At 49.7% G+C, this 23,824-nt stretch overlaps 1 protein-coding gene and 1 pseudogene across 6 annotated transcripts in view; one reads left to right on the plus strand and one right to left on the minus strand.

Moving 5' to 3' along the window:
- The window catches only part of SMARCA4 (SWI/SNF related BAF chromatin remodeling complex subunit ATPase 4), a 92,151-nt gene extending 72,562 nt beyond the window's left edge, over positions 1-19,589 (minus strand). For 4 of the 5 annotated variants that reach the window (XM_086699067.1, XM_086699066.1, XM_086699065.1 and 1 more), the window contains exons 1-2: positions 19,456-19,587; positions 1,712-1,961 (exon numbers count right to left, since the gene is read on the minus strand). In XM_086699067.1, coding sequence (XP_086555193.1) covers positions 1,712-1,933 — 222 coding nt within the window. In that variant the 5' untranslated portion in view covers positions 1,934-1,961; positions 19,456-19,587. Of the gene's footprint in view, positions 1-1,711; positions 1,965-19,455 lie in introns of all 5 variants that reach the window. The other variant, XM_086699064.1, reaches the window with a different exon arrangement.
- Positions 18,850-23,692, plus strand: LOC147583775 (uncharacterized; annotated as a pseudogene). The gene is made up of 3 exons (XR_015248530.1): positions 18,850-20,047; positions 21,993-22,105; positions 23,409-23,692. The product of XR_015248530.1 is annotated as an uncharacterized LOC147583775 (transcript).
- Positions 23,693-23,824: the final 132 nt, after the last annotated feature.

Consider the following 23,824-nt stretch of genomic DNA (forward strand, 5'->3'; position numbering starts at 1 on the left):
AGGAGACCTGGTGACAAGTCTTTGGATCAGGAATCCTCCTCCTTGGGAGACTGTAAGTCAGAGGGACAAACAGAAATTTCTGCCTATAAGTATGGTTACACTACACTAGGTGTCCTCGCTGATCTGAGATCAGCCTCCAGCCTACTAGTGGGGAGGAAAGCTGTCTGTGGCATGGTTCCATCCCTCCTGAGAGGCACGTCGGTCCTCTGTGGAGCGATGACACCTATTTTCCCTCAGCACTAAGTACTTCCCCTGTTGCAATAGCTGGTGAAGGGGACATCTTCCGGGACCCTTCCAGGACACTGCTGGGCCCTGACTGGCCCAAATATCCCGGTCCCCGGGAACAGTCTAATGGGTGGCCCAGCTGACTACAACTCAGTGTGTGCCACGAGAGAAGGAAGATGGGAGGAAGAGAGGGTGCTTGGCTGGGACCACGAGGAGCAGCTTCATACGCAGGAAGAGGGTGCAGCCCTCGGGAAGGGAACTTCTCCGCAGACGAGGAGTGTCCCGCTACCCCTGGGCCCTGGCTCCTAACACTGTGCAGGACAAACGGTAGGTGTGGGGTGTGTGCCAGTGATAAGAGAAAAAAAAAACAAAATGGGCAGAGAGGGAAAGAGGAGGCTGTGCTGGAGAAGCCAGACTAAATCAGCGAGGGGAGGGAGGGGGCTGGTTCACCAACTGCTTCCCAGGAAGTGACAAGAAAGATACTGTTGCCAGAAATGTGTGGGAGGGGCACCTGGGTGGCTCAGTAGGTTGAGCGTCCGACTTTGGCTCAGGTCATGATCTTGGGGTTCGTGAGTTCGAGCCCCATGTCGGGCTCTATGCTGACATCTCAGAGCCTGGAATTGCTACGGATTCTATGCCTCCCTCTCTCCCTGCCCCTCCCCTGCTCACACTGTCTCTTTCTCTCAAAATAAATAAACATTAAAAAAAATAAAAATACAAAACGTGTAGGAGATGGGGAAGGCAGGGAGGACCCAGAGGCACAAGATGGCTCTGCCATGGACACAGTGAGGGACCATTTCTCTGAGAGCCTACTTCCTCATCTGTAAAATGGGCACAATAACCACCTACACCTAATGGGTGGGGCAGCGGGGGGTGGGGTGGGGAGGGGAGATTAAGTGGAATGGGGTACAAACACATGGATGGCCCTGGTAGGGAGGCTATGGGGGTCAACACAGAACCCTGACCTCCAGGCCACACAATCTGCATATTCTGCGAGGGTCTCCTGTGGTTTCTGAGACTTGAACACATCACCTTTTCCTTTAGATGCTCATACATATAAGAGGATGTTTCCTCGCTTCCCCAACCACCACCCAGGAACACAGGGAGAAAGAAAAATTATTTGTGTTGGGAGGCTTTTTTTACACCCCATTGGCAAAAAACATCCCTGATCAGTTCAAGTAAGTCGTTATGACAGTGAGTGGCGCCCAAGCGCAGGATCGAGTAGGGATAAGGGGCACCCACTGCTCTGCTTCGTAAGTTACACAGGTGAGTGTGGGAAACCAAGTGACACAGCTATTTTTAAGGAGCTGGGCACTTTTTATTCATTAACGAAAGACAACCCTGGAGCAGTGTTAGCGCGTTTCCCACGTGGAATGCTGGGTGTGGGAGACACACGGTGGAAAGGCTGCTGGCTGGCAGCAGAAGCCAGGATGCACGGCTGATCACGCAGACCCAGCCAATCGGTCAGTGGGCCCGGGCTCCCTACCTTGTGCATCTGATGCATGTTGTCCTGAGGGTACCCTCCAGGCCCCTGGGTCGGGATGGGGTGTCCTGCTGAGGGAGGCCCCGGACTGGGCCCCATCATGCTGTGGGCAGAGCCCGGCGAGGGGCCTGGGCTAGGGCCCAACATGGCTCCAGGGGAGGGGCCCGGGCCCGGGGAAGGGCCTGGCCGAGGAGTTCCGCCCAGCGGTGGGTCTGGAGTAGACATCTTCACAGGAGCAGCAGACAGTGGTCTCCTGCTAGAAAGAAGTCTTGGTCAGTCTGGGGTCGTAGCCACCACCAGGGAGAGTCAGAGCTGGCAAGGGAGGGCCACATGTAGTACTGTAAGCAGCACCAATCTGACAGGGTGCTGTCACCTTTGACGGGCAACCCCCACCACCCAGACCTTTCTCCTCCCTTCTTCTCAGAGGAGATAATACATCGGGCATACGAAATCAGATCACAGTCTCCCCCGAGGAATGGGACTCCGGAGGTGGAGGTATACAGCCACTGTCCCACCTGGGGATTCACTTCCCTTGCTGTTATTCTGATCACAGCAAAGAGAACACCTCAGGGTGGTGCCCATACACCCTTCACGCCTAACACCTGCCATCTTCCGATTTGACAAAAAGGGAGAGCAAGACTAAGACTCAAAGCCTTTGCTGGCGACAGAATCCACCTGGGCCTTGGGACACTCAACAGAACCAAATATTCATGGCAAGTGATGCCGGTTTCCCATTTAAGGCGGTGAGACCAAGTCCCTTTTAAATTAAATGAATACAAGTTTAACATGTAGGTTCATTTAAAGTATTACACAAATAGGGGCGCCTGGGTGGCGCAGTCGGTTAAGCGTCCGACTTCAGCCAGGTCGCCATCTCGCGGTCCGTGAGTTCGAGCCCCGCATCGGGCTCTGGGCTGATGGCTCAGAGCCTGGAGCCTGTTTCTGATTCTGTGTCTCCCTCTCTCTCTGCCCCTCGCCCGTTCATGCTCTGTCTCTCTCTGTCCCAAAAATAAATAAACGTTGAAAAAAAAAAATTTTAAAGTATTACACAAATAAAGGCGCTCGATATCTCAGATACTTCCACAGTGATATTCACGTGTCTAAAGTCCAATGAAAGTTTCCATAATCTGATAACTGATGTTCAGAACTACGACCCAGAGCCACGACGAGATCCAAACATATGCTAAGGGGGAAAAAAAAAAATCGAATGATGGTGGCAAGGTGATTAATTATGCTTGCTAAGACAGGGCCACGAGCTGGTAAATTTCATCCAGTTTTCTACAGTAAGGGTTCTAGGTTCAGGTAACCCTTCATCTGTTGCATAGTTACATATAGCCTTAAATACAATTCTCTTCAATTTAAGAACTTCTTTCATGATGATGGAGGAATACATCTTCAGGGCTGAAAGGTAGAAAACACAAGATCACAAGAACTTAAAATCTCCCAGCACCACACCAGACACACAGAGGTGAAGTGCTTACCAGCCCTGCAGGGAGCAACGAGCAACCAAGCCCTCCTTATCCGAGCCAGGCAGGGTGACGGGGGTGGGGGTGGGAAGAAGGGGCTGGGGGTTTCCTCAGAGACGTGGGCCACCACCAGAGCCATAAGGATGGAGCTGAGCCGGCCAAGGCAGAGAGCTGCCCTCATATGGCTGCCGGGACTCCCACCACACTTCACTGCCTCCTTTCTAGACTGTTCCACACGCAGGCACACACATCCTCAACAGTATTACTCAGCACATGCTAGGCAAGCTTCTCTTCACAGAATTCTACCCAGGACCACCTTTAACATGTAATAGTCTTCAAAAGAGGATTTCTAGTGGATTTCTGCTGTGTTCTCTCATTCTGCCACATACCGAGTTATTTAAAAGCCCCTCTCTTGTTGGCATGTCTCAAATGTGGGCTTTGTTTCTGTAGACTTTTCTGGTGTTGGGAGAGACTCTCTTTGTCCTGAAACTTTACTGGGCTCTTCTGGTTCTAAGGATAAATTTTGTCAAGAAGTCTAAGAACATTTTTAATTCTCTTGATTAAAACAAAGTAAAGTTTTCATTTGAAAGATGGGCATATTTTCCTGGATAATCGATCAAAAGCCAAAAAGTCTTTGTCCCAGTTTCATGGCTAAATAATCAGAGCAGAGAGAATCAGAAACTTTGGCAGGGCATGGACCAGTGACCAGCGCACCAGCCTGACTAGGAACAGACCCAATTGCTCAAAAAAGTGCTCACAATCCCTTCCTCACAAATCCAAAATCCCATAAGCCCAGAGACGGGGAGAATCAAACTTTCAAAAAATAGAGACAAATGTGGAGCGCCTGGGTGACTCAGTCAGTTAAGAATCCGACTTCGGCTCAGGTCATGATCTCAAGGTCAGTGAGTTCGAGCCCCACGTTGGGCACTGTGCTGACAGCTCAGAGCCTGGAGCCTGCTTCGGATTCTGTCTCCCTCTCTCTCTGCACCTGGCCTGCTCACGCTCTGTTCTCACAAAAATGAATAAACGTTAAAAAAAAATTTTTTTTTTTTTTTAAATAGAGACAAATTCATTTAGAAGCAAAATCAGACCTGATTCAGACATGTGTGAACAGTCCTACCTTCTGCTACAGAACTAGGATCCTGTTACCTCCAGACGCCGCTCCAGGCTCTGCCACGTGGGTGACCTGTATCCCAATCGTTTTCTAAAATGCTGATTCTCAAGTCTGAAACCTCCAGCCCAGGGTTTGTCTAGGGCAAGACGCACCTGCAGTCATACTTCACAGGTGGACACCTGAGTGACATGAATATAGCCACGGCCGGGGCCAAGGAAGATGGCTCCTCAGGGCGCCCCTCTGGACCCTTTGCGCCCACAGGGCCTCTCAGGCCCAGAGAGACAGCGGCCCCCAAAATACTCAAAGGAGTCCCGTGGCATCTGGGAGCTCACGGATGCTTTCTCAACTGAAGGTCTCTATTCTTTTTTTTTTTTTTTTTTAATGTTTATTTTTGAGACAGAGAGAGACAGAGCATGAACGGGGGAGGAGCAGGGAGAGAGGGAGCAGAATCTGAAGCAGGCTCCAGGCTCTGAGCTGTCAGCACAGAGCCCGATGCGGGGCTCGAACTCATGGACCGTGAGATCGTGACCTGAGCCGAAGTCAGACGCTTAACCGACTGAGCCACCCAGGGGCCCCTGAAGGTCTCTATTCTAAGTCAAGCCAACTGAAACCAATAGCAAAATAAAATCTAGGGAACATCATCTAGGGATGATGTCATCTCCTTACCTAAAGGCAGATGTGCCAAAGAGCAAACACTGGGGAGTGTCTTTGGAATGATGGTTCTTCTAAAAGTAGTTGATACTTAGTGTCAGACCTTCTTCCCATCAAAATGCGGGGTACCTCTAGAAATTAATTACCTCCACCCACAGCAGCACTAACTTCATCAGCAGACACATGAAGTTTGCTGAAGATGCTGGAGGGCATCAGATAATAATTTTGTGCCAAAATAAGGCAACATCTACCTTTGAGAAGTACAGGGTTTCAGAAGAAACTTTTTTTAAATGCATCTGTTTTTTTAAGTTTCCGTCTTTGAGAGAGAGAGAGAGAGAGAGAGAGAGAGAAAGCACAAGCAAGGGAGGGTCAGAGAGAGGAGGAGGAGAGAGCGAGAATCCTAAGCAGGCTCCTCACCAAGAGTGCAGAGCCCGATGTGGGGCCAATCCCACGAACCGTGAGATCATGACCTAAGTCAAAGTTGGACACTCAACTGACCAAGCCACTCAGGTGCCCCTGTATTTTTTCATTCCTAAAAAAAAAAATTTTTTTAGGGACACCTGGGTGGCTCAGTCGGTTAAGTGTCCGACTTCAGCTCAAGTCATGAACTCGCAGTTTGTGAGTTCAAGCCCCGCATCGTGCTGTGCTGACAGCTCAGAGCCTGGAGCCTGCTTCGGATTCTGTCTCCCTCTCTCTCTGTTCCTCCCCTGCTCGCACTCTGTCTCTGTCTCTCAAAATTAAATACAGATTAAAAAAAATTTTTTTTTTTTTAGTTTTTAAGTTTATTTATTTATTTGTGGGGGGAGAGGCAGAGAGACAATCCCAAGCAGGCTCCGCACTGTCAGCACAGAGCCCAATGCGGGACTCAAACCCACGAACCATAAGACTATAACCTGAGCCGAAATCAAGAGTCAGACACTTCACCAGCTGAGAAACCCAGGAGCCCCCACAACAGGCTTTTAAAAATGGCATTTGCAGGGCGCCTGGGTGGTTCAGTCAACCGGTTAAGTGTCCAACTTCCGCTCAGGTCACGATCTCACGGTTACAGTTTGTGAGTCTGAGCTCCACGTCGGCTCTGTGCTGACAGCTTGGAGCCTGGAGCTTGCTTCAGATTCTGTGTCTCCCCCTCTCTCTCTGCCCCTCCCCTGCTCATACTCTCTCTCTCTTTCTCAAAAACAAATAAAACATTAAAAAAATAAAATAGGGCACCTGGGTGGCTCAATCGGTTAAGAGTCTGAGTCTTTTATTCGGCTCAGGTCATGCAGTCATGCTTTGTGAGATCAATTTCCGAGTCCAGCTCTGTCCTGACAGCGTGGAGCCTGTTTGGGATTCTCTCTTTTCTCTGCCTGTCTCCCACATGTGTGTACGCATGCACGCGCTCTCTCTCAAAATAAATGATCCTTAATAAATAAATAAAGTAATAAAAATGATACAAATGGCATTTGCTTCAGAAGCTGTCACCTCTGAAGTGTCAGGTTGCGATGAGGCAGGTAAGTGCACGGAGCCACCGGCAGCAAACTCATTTCTGGACTGAAAGCTCAGACACACGTGGGGAGTGACAGTAAAAGGAACCCAAAAAGTACAGACACGATGCAAAACCTTCCTGAGCAGCGCAGTGGGGTGGGCTCCCCCAAACCCTGATGCGCCCCATCAGGGTGCTGGCGTCTGCACGCAGACGCATACTGGCAGGCCCCCAGCATCATGATGGAGAGGACAGGAAAGTGGAACGGGAGCAGCTCTCTGGTCCCGGGTGTGAAGAGGGAGCATCGGATTCACTCGCACGGAGTGTCAGCACACCTAGGCGTACAGCTGGATGAATCCCAGATCAGACCGAACACTTCCAACATTCTTGAGGGCATCTGGGCCCCTCCCATGAAGACCACCCCCCCAGAGGGAAACACTGCTCTGCCTCTACCACTCCTCGGTTTCACCCGGTACTGAACTGCATCTGGAAAAAAAAAAAAAGAAAAACCCACAGTGGTATCCTCTGGCTCTTCTGCAAGGGGCACCCACGCTGCTGGGACGGTGGTCATTCGTTCTTCTTCATCTGCCCACTCTCCTATTCGCAGACCCTGTGCGGCCAGGTTTGGGCTGTCGCGACTAAAGCTGCTACCAACGTCATCTGGCAGACGCACGCATTCATTTTCCTTGGGGACCCAGGAGTGGAACCGTTAGTCAGAGGAAGGCATAAATTTGGCTCTGGTAAGCATCGCCAGCTTTCCAAATCAGGACCACAGTCCCACACACCGCCATCCCCGCAGCAGAGGGTAATGCGTTCCAGCTCCTCTCTGTCAACGCTGGCGCTCGGCACTGTCGGTCCCTGTAACTTGTAACTGTTCCAGTGAGTGTATAATCGTATCTTATAATTTTCTTTGGCATTTCCCTTGCAACCAATGGCATCGAATCCCTTTCTGTATGCTGACTGGCCACTGAGATACTCACTTCTGCAGAGGCCCTGTTCTCACTAATGCTTCACTTGGGGATATGTGGTTCCTCTCCGAGTCTGGGGCTCACCCTTGCATTCTCCTAAGGGTGTCTCAGGATGTAGAGAAGTTCTTATTTTATTTTCTGCCTTTTCCTCTTTTATTTATTTTAATATAATTTGTTGTCAAGTTGGCTAACATACAGCATATACAGTGTGTTCTTGGTTTGGGGGGTAGATTCCCAAGATTCATCACTTACATACAACACCCAGTGCCCAGAGAAGTTCTTATTTTAATGGTGTCTTATTTACCAGGTTTGTCCTTACATGGTTAATGGTTTTGGCGTCCTGTTCAAGAAAATTTTTTTCTCCCTGAGATCGTGAGAAACATGTATTTGGTCTCTGCCTTCAGTTTCTGACTAAAACCCTTGTAATTTCCTCAGGGATAGGAGGGTCTTTTATTCTAACGAAGGGACTCTTGGTGGGCTCCTGAATAGCTTCAGGATGGGGGCTGCTTGCCAGAAAGACCAAACCATGACTAGAAGCTTCAGCCCCATCCTCCAAAGAGGGGAGAGGAATTGGAAAGTGAATTAATACACGTCTACATAATAAAGCATCCATAAAAACTCTAAGAGGCTAGGAGAGCTTTATGGGTTGGTGAGCACATCCATGTGCTAGGAGGATGGTGCATTCCTACTCCATGGGGACAGAAGTTCCTGGGATCAGGATCCTTCTAGACCTCAGTTTATTTACTTCTTCATACGGCTATTCATCCCTATCCTTTACAATGTCCTTTATAATAAACTGGCAAACATAGGTAAATGTCTCCTCAAGGTTGGTGAGCTATTATATCAAATAATTAAACCTGAGAAGGGGGTCATGGGAACCCCATTTGTAACCAAGTTGGACAGAAGTGCGGGTAACCTGGGGACCTATTCCTTGTGACCGGTGCCTGCAGTGGGGGGGCCGTCTTGTGGGACTGAGCCCCTAACCTCTGAGGTCTGCACTAACTTTGGGTAATCAGTGTCAGAGCTGAAGTGTAGGACACTCAGCTGGTATCTGCAGAAACTTGCTCGGTGTGGAAAACCTGTACATTTGGTGTTAGAGTGCTGTGAGCAGAGGAAATCGGTTTTCCTTTACTATCTCAAGGTCACGGAGATAGAGGAAGGAAAGGGATATTTTCAACTCCAGAGAGACTGTGACTCGCTCCGCTCCCTAGGGATTTACAACTGCTGAGGATGTTACCAGTCACAAAGAAGCCACAGGGAAGATGACCCAGCCAGAGCGGGGAGGCAGGGCTGCGGGCCCATTTGGTGGCAAGGACCCAGATGTACTCACCGAGTGCACACCGCTACACTTCCCAGAGGGACTATCAAGGGCTCACGGACGGAGGGCTCCCTGAGGCTCAGGCCACCGTGACTCGCTGCGGTGCGGCACGGACTCTGAGTGTGGACTTTACCACTTGCCAACCACATGATCCTAGGTGGGCGACTTACCTCCACCAGCCCGTTTCCTCCTCCGTAGGCTGGTGCGGAGGCCAATCCCCCCCTCAGGGGTCACAGCCAGCATCCCGCGAGTGAACGCATGCAAGGCTCGTAAGGGCAGAAAGTAATGCCGCACCGCAGGCGAAATCCAGGGCCTCCACATTCACCGAGCGGTCGCTTACTGCTTGTCACTACTGACCCAGAAGCAGCGGCCTCCTCTTCTCATAAAAACATGAGTAAACCGGGGCGCTCAGTCGGTTGAGCGGCCGACTTCGGCTAAGGTCATGATCTCACGGTCCGTGAGTTCAAGCCCCGCGTCAGGCTCTGTGCTGACAGCTCGGAGCCTGGAGCCTGTTTCGGATTCTGTGTCTCCCTCTCTCTGACCCTCCCCCGTTCATGCTCTGTCTCTCTCTGTCTCAAAAATAAATAAACGTTAAAAAAAATATTAAAAAAAAAAAACACGAGTAAACCAAGCCACGGAGTAAGTAACTGCTCTGGAGAATGTGCTTCCTAAACTTAGCCTCCCCCGCAGGACAAACCTCAAAGGATGCTCCTGTCCAGAAGTGCTCAGGAACAAACCCAGGAAGTAGAGGTTGCACAAGGCAGCTTTGCGGAACTGGAGGAGGAACAGTGGCTGCCTGAAGGCCGCACGGCCCCGTGCAAAGACCGGCTGCCCCAAGTGATGAGGTCCGCCCTGGCAATCGACGGGCAAGATCCAAGCTGCTGCAAATTCTCCCTTGCCCTCTCGGATCCCGCTGACACAAATGCGGTGTTGTTACCCACCATCAAGCCCCTTATGGCCAGCCAACCCTTCTTAAAGGGCAGGGGTGGGCCTGGCCCTCGAGAGAACTGCGTATGATATGGGACAGGGCACTACTGCGATCCAGCGTGGTGCCCGCTCAGGAGGGCCTGAAAGCTCGGCCAGAAATTTCAGAAGGGAGGTGGATCTGAGGGCAAGGACCAGCCCAGCCCTCTCCCCACCCCTTCTTCCCTCATCACCAAACACCTCCACCTTTCCTATACAGTAAACTGAGGATTTGGCATTTTCAGCAAATTCCTTGGATCCCCAAGGTTGTCCTATGGTCCTAGGGTTTCAGGTGGCTTCCATCATTCAGACCAGACTCCTGCCAGTCTCCCTGTGATGAGTCACTTGGTGTCTGGGCTGGAAAAAAGAAGGTAATTAAACACAAACACTGAAATCCATCTCAGACCAGTCAGCCACACCTAAGCAGTAGAGAAAAGTGAAGCACAAGGGGACAAACAGTACCACCACTAGCACGTATTTCTGGGAGCCTAAGTGTGTGGCCTGTGGGTCAAGTGCGTCTGGGGGCTCCATGAGAAGGGAACAGAACCTGGGAATCTGGGTAGGCAGCCCAAAGGAATGTGATGGCAGATAAAACTACTCTGGGGCAAGAATCAAAACCCTGAAAGCTAAGACATTCGATAGGTTACAGGATGAAAAAAAAAAAATGGGTTCCCAGGGCCAACGGGTCTAGAAGTGACGCGGTTTTGTCACCTTGATTTCTCTGAGCACCCCAAGTGAACAATCAGAACCCCCACACTATCCACGCCCCAGAAGCAAGATGCTATCAAACATGAATGAAGTAGCTTCATGCACACAGATTTGGAGGAAGGTCCACGATGAAGCAGAGGAAAGAAGGGGGCACCAATGTAAGGTGTGCTTGGCCCGAGCCCCACTCTGCTGAGAGGAAGAACGTACGCGAGCTCATCTGCACGTAGAGACCGGTCCCGAGAAAACGTGCCAAACTGTGGTTGGCAGCGGCCGGCAGCTCTCTCAGGAGGCGTATGATGGGGAACTGACACTTTCCACATCACAGAGCTCTGGTGTTTTTTGTGTCGGTGTGCTGTTGTTTTTTTACAATAACCTTCTACTACTTTTGCAATCCTATGTGTTCTTTTTAAAAAACACCAAAACCAACCAACCAACCAACCTACCTAGATCAGGAAAAGACCTGGGAAATAAATACCCAGAAGAAGATGGCCAGGGGGGTGCCTTTGTGGAAACAAAAGAGATGAAAGGATTTGAGGACTGCATTCTTTTCTACTTTCAACTTCATCAAAATCATCATTTAAAATAGAAACATCTATTGACGTTCAAATGCGGAACCAGACTGCTTGAGAAGTAGGTCTTCTTCTTTCATGCCCCCCTTCGCTTTGCTCTTATAAAAAAGACCCATGGTTGCAACAACATGGATGGATCTAGAGAGTATAATGCTAAGTGAAGTAAGTCAGTCAGATAAAGACCATAGGATTGCACTCGTATGTGAAATTTAAGACACGAAACAAATGAACAAAGAGAAAAAGAGACAAACCAAAAAACAGACTCGTTAACTATAGGGAACAAAGTGGTGGTTACCGAGGGGGGGGGGGTGGGTGGGACAGGTGAAGGAGATTAATATACTTGCCCTGATGAACACTGAGTAATTTGTAATTCTTGTTTTTTTTTAAGTTTATTTATTTTGAGAGAGAGACAGAGAACGCACGAGTTGGGAAGAGGCAGAGAGAGATTCTCAAGCAGGCTCTGCATTGCCAGCACAGAGCCCGATGCAGGGCTCAAACCCACGAACTGTGACAGTATGACCTGAGCCAAAGAGCCGGATGCTTAACGGACAGAGCCACCCAGGCACCCCACTTCAACCACTACGTCATACACCTGAAACTAATATAACACTGTGTGTTAACTATACTGCAATTAAAATTGAAAAAAGAAAATTAGTAAAAAGAATGGTGGTGGCCACCCACTGCAGCAAGACAGACGGCGGCTAACAGGCGATAAGGACCTTCTAAAGTCTGCTTGCTGGGATTATGGTGTGTGGGTTTTCTTCTCCCATCTTGCCTGGAAATCAGCACTGTACTTAAGTTTGGCCCCAGGAAAGCTGCTACTTTGCTTTTTGGGCACAGAGAAATTTGTTCCCTTACATGTCTCATCAGCAGACACACTGTGGTCAAGCCATGGCAGGGTTCTCAGACTGATCAAGGAGGCTGGGCAGGATGCCTTTCAGCAAAAGCAGCTTTATTTTGTTACATTAAAACTACAAAATGAGGTTTCGCCCCATACTCTACTAAGAAAAGCGTCCACACCCGACCGGATGGTGTGGGGCGCACTGGTCTGTGAACCTGAAAGGACCCATGGGACGAGGCATCTGCTGTCTCAGGGAACATATGGATAGCTTATTCCTGAGACGGTGCTTCCTCAACATTGGCTGTTCCACAGCTGGCTGTTGGGCATTTTCTTTGCAATATAATTAAGTAGCAAAACCTTGTCCTACATTTAAAAAGGAATATAGTTCAGAAACAAACAAAAACCTCTGTCATGGTAATTAATTACAATGTCTTATCAGTTCTACCTAAAACGTAGACACACCAAGTCTGTATGTTACTAAGTACAGTAAGTAGTTCCTCTCCTCAAACCCCCCCATCCAGGTTTCACTTTCCAGTTTCAGTTACCCAGGGTCAACCGTGGTCTGCAAGCAGATGATCCCTGCACCACCCCCCCTCCGCCGACCCCGCCGGGCTGGGTTTTGCCAGAAAATCAATTGTAGCTTAACGGTGCATCACACCGCCTACATTGCTCACCTCACTTCATCTCATCACACAGGCATTTTATCACCTCGCATGGTCACAAGAACAGTAAGTACAGTATGATAAGGTGTTTTGAGAAAGAACACATTGACACACTTTTATCACAGTACATTGTCATAATTGCTCCATTTTATTATCGGTTGTTGTTGTTTACCTTAAAAATAAAACTGTCCGTTAACTTCCCAGCAAAAATGGGTTTATTTGGGAGTGGCAGGGAATTGCAATCCGGACAAGCAAATTATGGCAAAACCATAAGCAAGTCTAGGGAACAAAGAAGAACGCTCTTTTATGGAAGGAATGGGGGCGTCAGGAGGGCTGGTATAAACAAGAAGTAAAGGGGCAGGTAGAAGTGTAGTGGTCTTTCATTGGCTGAGTTGTGACAGTCTCTCATTGGCTGGGCTGTTGCTGGGGCAGAAGAGAAACCTTTCTTCCTCAGCTGGGGTAGTCAAGTACTGTGACCTGCAAGCTTTGACTTGCAGGGAGGTGTGTTCCTGTTGGGTCTTTGAGAGCGTTGGGGTTTGAGAGCTCCCCCTTCTGTCTCCTCCATTCACTTTAAATGAGGTTTCCTGTCATTAATTTTCATGTTGCTAATCACTTACAGTGCCTCAACTGTAAATTAAGCTTTACCATAAGTATACATGTATAAGAAGACACAGTACAGATAGGGTTCAGTACTATCCATGGTTTCAGGCAACCACTGGGGACGGGGTGTCTTGGAACGTAAGCCTCATGGATATGGGAGTCTACTGTACTATTTTTAACACTAGGAATTATGTATCATTTTATTCATTGGAATCCACACCTCCTGCCCTTTAAAAAATTTTTCATTCAGGGGCACCTGTGTGGCTCAGTCGGTTGAGCATCTTGACTCCTGATTTTGGCTCAGGTCATGATCTCAGGGTCTTGAGACCGAGCCCCGAGTGGGGCTCTGTGCTGAGCGTGGAGCCTGCTTAGGATTCTCTCTCTCTGCCTCTCCCCGTACATGTACTCTCTCTCAAAAATAAATAAACATTAAAAAAACTTTGTTTTCATTCACTTGAAAAACCACTGAAGAGCACCTCCTCATCTAAAACACACCAGAAGAGGGGCGCCTGGGTGGCTCAGTCAGTTCAGCATCTGACTTTGGCTCCGGTCATGATCTCACGGTCCGTGAGTTCGAGCCCCACGTCGGGCTCTGTGCTGACAGCTCAGAGCCTGGAGCCTGCTTTGGAGTCTGTGTCTCCCTCTCTCCCTGCCCCTCCCCTGCTCATGCTCTGTCTCTCTCTCTGTCTCAAAAATAAATAAAAACATTGAAAATTTAAAAAAAATTTTTTTTAAATAAAACACACCAGAAGATGTGAAGACATGATGACAACCTGACCGGTTCTCTGCCCTTGTGGAGTTCATGCTCTAATCCAGCAGGAAGATGCAGTGTCTCCACTGAGAGAACACAAACACTTTCCGATCTATCCACTAGACGGGCATTTGTCAAACTCTTTTGACCACGATCGTCGGTCACGACATGACCCAGCAAACACACATCAAGTAAATCCAACCCGTTTTACAAATCTGTCCTGACCGCATTCCCTGTGAAACATGGATAGACTCTCTCCTTTTTCTCTTTTTAAGGCTGATCAAGTCACACTGGGTGGATGTCATGACCTGCTGCTGGGTCTCTTGTGGTACCTGCTGTATATAGTCAACACAAAGCACAACACACAACTTGTGGAGAGGGCAGGAGAGAAGTCCCCCCCAATAACAGCGGCACACAAAATGCAAGAATGGCCAGGGAGGCATGGTGGCCATACCTGTGGAGTTTCACCTGTGACAGACCCTGCCAGGCACCTCAAATATCGACTGAGAACCAACTCTGTGCTGAACAAAGTACCAGGTACTGCGCATCCAGCAGCCAACAAAATCCCTGCCCCGTTGGAACTGACGGTTCCTGGTGGAACTGACAATAGAGTGACAGAGGCGAGCACACAAATAAGTATGACACGATGTTATGGGGGGGGGGTGGAAGTGGTATGAACTTCCACTGTGAAAAAAATAAGCAGGGTTAACCATCAAGCTGGCAGGAATCACTCTTTCAATCATAGTGGCCAGGGACGGGCTCAGTGAGGGGATACATCTAAGCAGACACCTGAAGCGGAAAGGGAGCCCAACCATCCAGTGGATGGGCAAGGGACCACCAACAAGTACAAAGGCCCCGGGACGGGACTGTGCTGGATTAGAGCAGAGGAGGGATGCGGCAGGAGACAAAGTCAGAGATGAGTGGGGAGAGCAGATCGCAGGCCTTAAGGGCAGCAGTGAGGAGGTAAGAGTCTATTCTAGGTTCAAGGGAAACTCTCTGGAATGTTCTGGGCAGGGCAGTTACACGGTCTGATGATGGTTTTAGAAGATTTCTCTGGACACAGTGATGGAACAGATGTAAGGGTAAAAGAATGAAAGGAGTCAGTGGTGACCAAGGTAACCAACAGGGTCTCAGCACATATCTTTTGAAATATAAAAGGCGTTCCGCACCCCCCCCCCCCCCCCCCCGCCTGCCCCTGCCTTGAGCCAGGTTTGGCAAAGCCCAGCCAGGCTGGATTTCACCTCACATCCTTTGGTTCGGTACTGGTGACTGGAGGTGCCAACTGGGGAGGCTATGGGAGGACCGGGGGTTTTCTGCTCAGAGAGGTTAAGTCATTGGTCCAACATCACACAGGAAGTAGAGTCCTGCCTCAAGTCTGTCTGACTCCAAAGCCTGAGTAACGAATTTAGTCTAAGTATCAAAAGGCAGGACAGCCCGGAAGGGTGCAAAGTGCAGGCAAATGGAAGCACTCTGACAGGCAGAAATATCCACAGCGTGTTCCCAGGAGGTGGGCACGGGCATTCAGCACAACAGCAGACCAGGCTGTGACCAAAAGCACACCCGGCAGTCATCAGGGCCAGATGTAGCTCTCAGGGCCCAACAAGCAGACCCCTGTGCTTCATCGTCACCTTCAAGACAATGACACCACCCACCGTGCCCCTTTACTGGGACTTTTGGTGCAAATCAAGGTGGCACACGTCAAATCCTGTCCCCTCTGTAACAGGTAAGGCAGCAACTGCCATGCAGCCACCTGCTTCCTGAGCCAGTGGGGCATGACTTACCAGCGAAAGGAGAACTTAAACCATCCCAAGGAGCCATTTTAAAGCCCATTGCTACTAAAAATGGGGTCCGTCCTCCTTTATCTCACACACTGAGCAAAACCCAGCCAGTAACAAGTATCCACAGGCGAAAATGAAGACATGCTTCATTTAACAAAGTAACAGTCCCCAGGCAAAGCTCTGGAGACCAGTCTAGCTGCAAAGGCATCGAAAGGGCCTGGGCTGGTTTATGCCCTGCTAACAGTTACCTCTTTTCTAAAGAAAGCCCCTTCTCTGAGGGAACTGTAAGGAAATGGATGCATCCCTTCCGTTCTTCCTGCCCTGTGCAATCCAACCGCTCAGCAAACCCAGCTGGGTACCCGGCACTACCCTCAAGGCCCATTCCCTTACATGAAGATGATTCGAGGTCAAATTTCTCATACCCATCAAATCCATGTCCTGAAAAATTAGTATCATCAGCATGCAGTTAACAAAAAACTCCAACTAAGATACTACCAATCATATCAATGAGCCTTATACTTCTTAGGGATGATCTCCATAAGTGTGACAGCAATGGCAACTCCATTTAGCCTCAGACCTGATTCTGATGTGCTCCCCCTCAGGCATCTCCCCCCAATATTCTGGCAGCTGTTACCTCCCCTTTATTGGAGGTTTTGCACATCCCTTTGATTTGATTTGATTTTTTTTTAACTCCAATTCTCTCTTAAGTGTTCCAATCAATGTTACAAGTCATGAGGAAATATGTGAGATGGGAAACAAACACTTGATATCTTCCAAAACCAAGGCCACCGAACACACTCCTCTCTTTCCAACGCATTATGGTGAAATCACAAGCTTACAATTTTTCAATGATGGAAGACAAAACAGAAGAGTTGATTCCTCTGAATCACTTTGAAAACATACAAAACTCTCACAACAGGGTAAAAATGTATTCTGGATCTCAACCTGCCAGGGCGTTGTAGGAATCCTAACACGTGACAATAGCTACCAACTATTTAGCACTATGTGCCAGGCACTGTTCTGAGCACTATACAGTTGTCGTTGTTTAGTCCTTGCAACAATCCTAGTAGCTGGGTACCATTACTGTCTCCCTTTGCAAATAAGGAGATAGATATGACTGAATGAGAACAGGGCCCTTGTCTGCCTGTTCCTGGCTGAATCCCCAGCCTCCGTCAGGGCATGGCTTGTGGCAGGCTGTCAAAGCCCACTTGTTCGAATGGGGAATGTGAGGCTGGGGAACTTCTCGCACAACTCCAGGGGGCGCCATTCATGTTGTGTTCTGTCTATGGTGGGTGTGAATGGGTCCCTCTGTGCGACGGCAGCCTTAATAACTGAGGCCAAAATTGGCTGGCAAATCTGAGGATTCACTATGTGCTGGGAACTGTCACCTCCGTTTCTCTGAGGCACCAAGAGGGAAAGTGGCAAAGCCAGGAGTCAAACCCACAAGGCTGACTAAAGCCCTTGGTGAAGAAATATCCCTAAATGTCAGTTGCTTCACCGGCAGAATGCTATTCTCACCCAACACACCTCATCCCATAACAGAGAAGACAAGGGGCTGGTCTAGGGCTACCTCTCAGTGTTTTGAGGGTCCATAAGGTGTGACAAAGGTATGTGGCACAGAGAGGAGCATTTATGATCGCCATAAGTATGTATACACCAATTTTAAAGAAACTACTATATATAACCAGCTCATCAAACCTGGGCTTCTTGGGATATAGAATGATTCTAAATTATGTTGCTCATTTTTTAGATAGTTAACATATATATGTCTACATATATATAAACACGGACACACAACAAACAACATTACCTCCAATAAAGTGAGTGTTCATTACAGTGACTGCAGTGTGTGAAGCAGCTCCCCATGTCATGTTCTCAACCCTTACAACTGTTTGAGGCAGCACTGCTGTCACACCTATTTCACAAGTGGGGGGACCTACTGGTAAATGCCTTGCTCGAGGTCAAACTAGGATTTAGAAAGCTAGGTGTGAATCCAGGAGGTCTGATTCCAGAACTAGCAGTCCTGACCACCACCCCACACCCTCATTCCCTGGCGACAATGGCCTGTTAAACCAACACGAGCAATGAACACTTACTGCTTACAACCCACCCCCAGTCCTGCGCCAAGCATTTCACACATAAATCCACTCCATCCTCCCCAGGGGCTCTCCTCATTCATTCCACAAATGTTCCCTAAGGACCTACTACGTGCCAGACCCAGGGGACACTCTGGGAGACCAAGCAGACATGATCCCTGCTCTGATGGCCCTCAGAGAAGAATGAATGTGTAATTACAAACTGGGGTAACTGCTACACAAGAAAGGATCAAGGTGATGTGCGAGTGTAGCACTGCACAGCAACGACCGGTCCAAGTGCTCAAATGCACTGGCCCTGATTCTGAGTAAAGGCCCCCTCTTCCACACAATCTCGCTGATCTCTGGCCCCCCTCGCGCCCCTGTGCATCTACTGTGTTCCTCGCACAGGAAGGGTAGTGAGGATTCCCTGACAGGCCACAGGGAGCTGTTCCCACCTTTACCATCTGTTCCCCTCCAAGACTGGAGAGGCTCCTCAGGGCATCCAATCACCAACAATCTAACACCCAGTAGGGACTCAACAAATATTTGCTCAACAATGAAGGAGGAGGGGGTGCCTGGGTTGGCTCAGTCCGTTAAGCATCTCAGCTGAGGTTGAGACCAACCCCCTCTCCCCACCTTCAGGCTCTGCAGAGCCAGCTTGGGATTCTCCTTCTCTCTCCCCTTCCCCACTCACGCTTTTTCTCTCTTAAAATAAACAAACATGGAAAAAAAAAAAAAATGAAGGAGATTGGGCCTGACAATTAACAACAGCACTTCCCACTTATCAGAAACCATTTTACAGGTTTTCACCAACTCCATTTCTGGCATTATACCCATTTCACAAATGAGGAAACTAAAAGGTTCAGAGAGATTAAGCTATTTATCTAAGATCACACAGCTAAGTGACCGACAGCGACCATAAACAAACTCCAATCCGGTCTGTCAATTCAAATCGAAAACTTCTTCCAAATTCCTAGGAAGTGACTTTTGCACGTATTCCCTACTTTTCCCCCAAGGATTCACTGGGGGCAAAAAAACAACCAAGACTCGTGTCTTCAACACCAGCACAAAACACTCTCTGAAAGGCCCACGTTTTAAATAAAAGCCTTAATCTGGAAAATCAATTGGGAGGAAGGCGAAAGGATGCAAAACAAAAACAATGCTTTCAAGAGCGAACAGTTCTACCCGTCCTCCCTCACTTGCTCTAGACTCCCCACTTTAGGGCAAACATTTTTGAAGTCGCCGCTTGCAAGAGGTGGGGGGAGTTCTTTACTTTTCCTTGAAAAATCTAGACTACGTGATTTTCTTAAATAAAATTTTAGGTCGGCTAACCCAAAGGGGCTGTTAATGCTAATGCTCGTTTCCAGGCGACACTAGACTCATTTGGGGTTTTTCCTACTGAGCCCCGGCCGCCACCTCCCCCAAAAGACATTTGGGTCGGACCCGTTACAACGTAGCCAGAGAAGCCCCAACGCCATGCTATTGTTGCTGCCGCGACGGATACGGCGACTGGGGGCCGGGAAACCGGCCCGCCGAGGAGGCGGAGAGCTTTGTCCGGCGACCCCGGCGAGAGCGCGCGCGCGGCCTCCACGCGGCCCGGGCCCCCACCCCACGGCCCGCGGATGCTGTAGCCGCCGCGGCCTCGCTACACTGTGGCCTTCTCCGCGCGCGCGGTGCCGGCCAGGCTTCTTGACCCTCGGGCGCCGCCGTACCCCAGCCCCGCTGTGGGCGCCGGCGGCCCCCTCCCCCCTCGGCGCCCCGGCTCCATTCAAACCGTCCTCCCAAGCCCCGCGCCACGCTCCCCCCGCGGCCCGCGTTCCTTACCGAGAGCCGCCGGCGCCGTCGCCTTCCCGGCGCCGCCCCCGCCCCTCCGCGCGGGGCCAGGGGCAGAGTGGGCGTCTCGCCTCTCCTCACGAAACAAAGAAGCCGCCACCGCCGCCGAGAGAGGGTAAGTCTCGCGCGCGCGCCCGCTCGCCTCGGCCGCCCCCCCACGCCGCCCGCGCCCCCGCTGCGCGCGCACTCGCCAGCTCCCCTCCCCCCTACGGTCGGCTTCTCTCGCTTCCGCCGCCCGCCCGGCCTCGTGCGCGCGCCCGTCCGCCCTTCCGCTCCCAGCGCGCGTGCGCGTCCGCTCGGGGCCTAGCGGAGGTAGGCGGGACCAGAGAAAGCTGGCGCTCCAGATGTTCCCCCCCGACTCAATCCGGGAAGGTCTTGCTCATGCGCACCGGCGTCTTCGTCCTCACGCTGCGTCCCCACGCTGCCGAGCATGCGCAGAGCGGGCGCCACTGCGGCGGTGGCTGCGTTGGTTCCCGCGGCTGCGGCGGGGGGTTGGGGGATGGGATGGGATGGAATGGCGGCGGGGTCTGCAGGGAAGGGTTGGCGGAGGGGCTTTGAGACCCGCAGATGAAGACCCGAGGCCGTGCGTAAGGGCGGGAGGCGGGCAGGCTAGACTGGGGCCAAGGGCGGGTCTGGGAGCTGCTTTTTTTTTTATTTCTGGTTGGGGGATGGCGGGGTCTGTTCAGCAAAGCCAGGTGGCCTTCGATCGTGGCCTTCTTTTTTTTTTTTTTTTTTTTTTTTAGAACTTACCTAGCACTGTTGGTTTGGCAAATAATTTTTGACCTACTACTGAGTCCTAGACGCAAGTGCTGTGGCACCGCACAGACGATCTCAACCGTTGTGGAACTAGGAACGCAAGCGAGAGGCGAGAGAAATAAGTAAAATACATTGTGTTGGGACGGAAACGTGGAGAGTCGTGGAAATTTTAAATGGAGCAGCCAGAGAAGGCGTCACTGGGAAGATGTTGGAGTCAAAACATGAAAGAGCCTTGTTCTTAGTGTGAAGGACGTGAGCCTCTAGGCCTCTTCTCTGTGTTTTGAAAGGGTCTCTAGCTGTTTTAGTTCTCTGAGTGGACAAGTGCTCCCCTAAGTCAGGGCCCACAGCCTGTCCTTGTTCCTGCCTCCCTCAAGCCTGCTCTTAATCTTCAGGTCTCAGCCGACAAAATCACCTCAAGCCTCACCTCCTTTTGATCACTGCCTCCTTTTTCTTTCCTTCATGTTTGAGTGCCCTTTTTATTGTCTGCCTTCTTACCCTCAATTTAAATGGCAAAGTTGTGGGGCACCTGGATGGCTCAGTCAGCTATGCGTGGGACTCTTGACTTCAGCTCAGGTCATTATCTCACGGTGTGTGGATTCGAGCCCCGCGTCCGGCTCTGTGCTGACAGCTCAGAACCTGGAGCCTGCTTGCTTCACATTCTGTGTGTCTCCCTCTCTCTGCCCCTACCCCGGTTGTGCTTTGCCTGTCTGTCTCTCTCTCAAAGATAAACATTTAAAATAAAAATAAAATAAATGGTAAAGATGTTACCAATTTAGTCACTATTGAATACCTAGTATTTACATCTACATACAGATAAATCATTGTGGTGTTCCGGCCGCCCCCTATGTGATACTTTAATTTGAAAAAGTTTTTTTTAATGTTTATTTTTGATAGAGATAGAGCATGAGCTTGGGAGGGGCAGAGAGAGGGGGAGACACAATCTGAAGCAGGCTTCAGGCTCTGAGCTGTCAGCATAGAGCTCAACACAGGGCTCAAAACTCATGAGTCAGGAGATCCGGAGATCATGACATGAGTCGAAGTCAGACACTCAACCGACTAAGCCACACGGGTGCCCCTAAATTTTTTAATTGAAAGAATAATGCAGATGGATTATCAATTAAGTGTGTATCATGGCTGCATTAGCTCCTTGCTGCTTTTTTTTTTTTTTTTTTTGGTACGGTTTTCCAATTTATTTAGAAAAATAGACTCTGAATTCACGTTCACCCCTGGGGCTACGTGGGATGACAGTAAGGAGATACCTGAAATGAGATGAGGAACATTAAGCACTAGTATCTGAAGGCTGGGAGCAGAAGCTAGGGACCTGGTCCCTCTAGTTCAGTGGGGACCCGGCTCCCCTCTCATCCTCCCCGTTCAGTGATCTTCAGCCATGGCCAGTAGGACAAGGCTGGTCCAGCCCTGGCAACGGGGGCAGCCCATACCCCACCCATCCCGGTCACCATACTGTTCCCCACGCCACTTGCAATATTGGGTAGACCGTGAGATCTCAATGCTGGAGTCAGAAAAGACCTGGACCCAAAACCTGACTCCACTGGTAGTAGCTGGGTGTTGCCAGAAACATTTACTGGACTCTTCTGCACTTTCCTTTCTTCACCTGTACGATGGAAACAATAACAACACTCCCCTCCACAGATTCCTTATGAGGAATCTGTGGAAGCAGGCCACCTGGGAGTTTTCTGAACCTTAGCTCATGATGTTGAATAATGCACATCAAATGGGCAAGTGGGGTCTGAATTTCAGTCTTGTTCCCTCAGGTGGTGTTTCTTCAACGTCCTTGACATGCTAAACACTGAGCTGGTCCCTGGCCTCCAGTGGTACACTGAGCAGACAGTGTCCTGGTCGTGATGTGGACAATCTGTGAGTTCAGGTGACCGTCTCCCATATTGATCAGCTAATACATGATAGGAAAATGTTAAGTGCAACGGAAGAAAGGCCCACAGTGCAGAGATCATAACAGGGGACCCTCCTGGAGTTGAGCAGTCAAATCAGCTAGACCTCTCGGAGAAAGACGCGCTTATGCCAAGTCGCAAAAGATGAGCAAGGGCCGGGAGGAGGAGGGCACTAGGTAGAGGGAACAAGATGTACCAGGCCCCCGAGGAGGAAGAGAGCATTGGAACAGAAGAAGACCCGTTTGGCTGAGGAGGGCAGATCAGCGACAGCTGATACGACAGCCTACGCTGGGCGGGGCCTCGTAGCCTGCGGTGAGGCTCTTTAGCTTTTCCCTGACCACGTTGGGGAAGTATTCGAAAGGCTTTAATCAAGAGATTCCCATAGTTACTCATGCTGCAGGGTGGAGTCTGGGCTGAAGGGGAAGAAGGACAGGAGGTGATGAGTCCCTTTAGGCCATTGCCACGGCCCAGGGTAGAAAGGATGGTGGCCCAAGGTAGGGTGAGGGTGGCAGACGTAGAGAGAGGTGGAGGAAATTGGAGGTAGAATGGGTAGAAGCTGAAGGAATAGACCTGAGAGGTGAAAGTGTGAGCAGCTTTCTCTGCAGGGGAGACCGTGAGGACATGAGAATGGCGGCAAGGAAGGAGCTGGAGTCCTGCTTTAAGGGCAAGATGTCTATCGGGAACGGTTTCATAGACCAGTGCTTCATGGCTGTATGTTGGGATCCCAGTGTAAATAAAACTGGTGCCTTTAATGCTCAGGTCTGTGATACGTGTTAAGTTCATTTTTATGTGTGGCGTGAGGTATAATCGAAGTTCATTGTTTTCTGGAGGGATATCTAATTGTCCCAGCCCCAGTCCTGGAATGTCTGCTCCCACATTGAATTACTGTGGCACTTTTGTAAAAATCGATTCACTGTTTAAGCATGAGTCTGATTCTGGATTCCCATGTTTTGTTATTGATCGATAGGTCTACGTTATGCTAAGACCACACTGTCTTGATAAGTGTAGCTTTATAATAAGTCTTGAAATCAGGTACTCCTCCGAATTTGCCCTTTTTAAAAATTGTTTTGGTTACTCTAGGTCCTTGCATTTTTGTGTAAATTTTAGAATCAGCCTGTCAATTTCTACCAAAAACTGCTGGGATTTTGAGTGGGATCGCATTGAATCTGTAGGCCAATTTGGGGAGAATTGTTACCTTAATATTAAATCCTCTGATCCATGAACATGGTATATCTGTTTATTTCGGTCTTCTCTAACTTCTATTAAATTTGCTCTTTTCAGGCCTTTCCTATTCCACTGGAATGACTCTTCAAGGTCACAGGCACCTGCCTGTTGCTAAATGCAGGAGTCAATTCTCATCTTTACTTTCCCTGACCTGGCAACAGTTGACACGTTACCTCCTTAGAACATTCTATTTATGGGGCGCCTGGGTGGGTGGCTTAGTCGGTTGAGCGTCTGACTTCAACTCAGACCATGATCTAGTGGTTCACGAGTTCGAGCCCCGCGTCGGGCTCTGTGCTAACAGCTCAGAACCTGGAGCCTGCTTTGGATTCTCTCTCTCTCTCTCTCTCTCTCTCTCTCAAAACTAAATAAACATTAAAAATTAAAAAATAAAAAAGGCATTGTATTCACTTGGCTTCCAACGCACCACACACTTCATACACTTCTGGGTTTCTTCCCATGCCAATAGCTGCTCT

Source organism: Puma concolor, chromosome A2 (genome assembly GCF_028749965.1).
Source record: "Puma concolor isolate L17-30 chromosome A2, mPumCon1.1.hap2, whole genome shotgun sequence".
Lineage (NCBI taxonomy): Eukaryota > Metazoa > Chordata > Mammalia > Carnivora > Felidae > Puma > Puma concolor.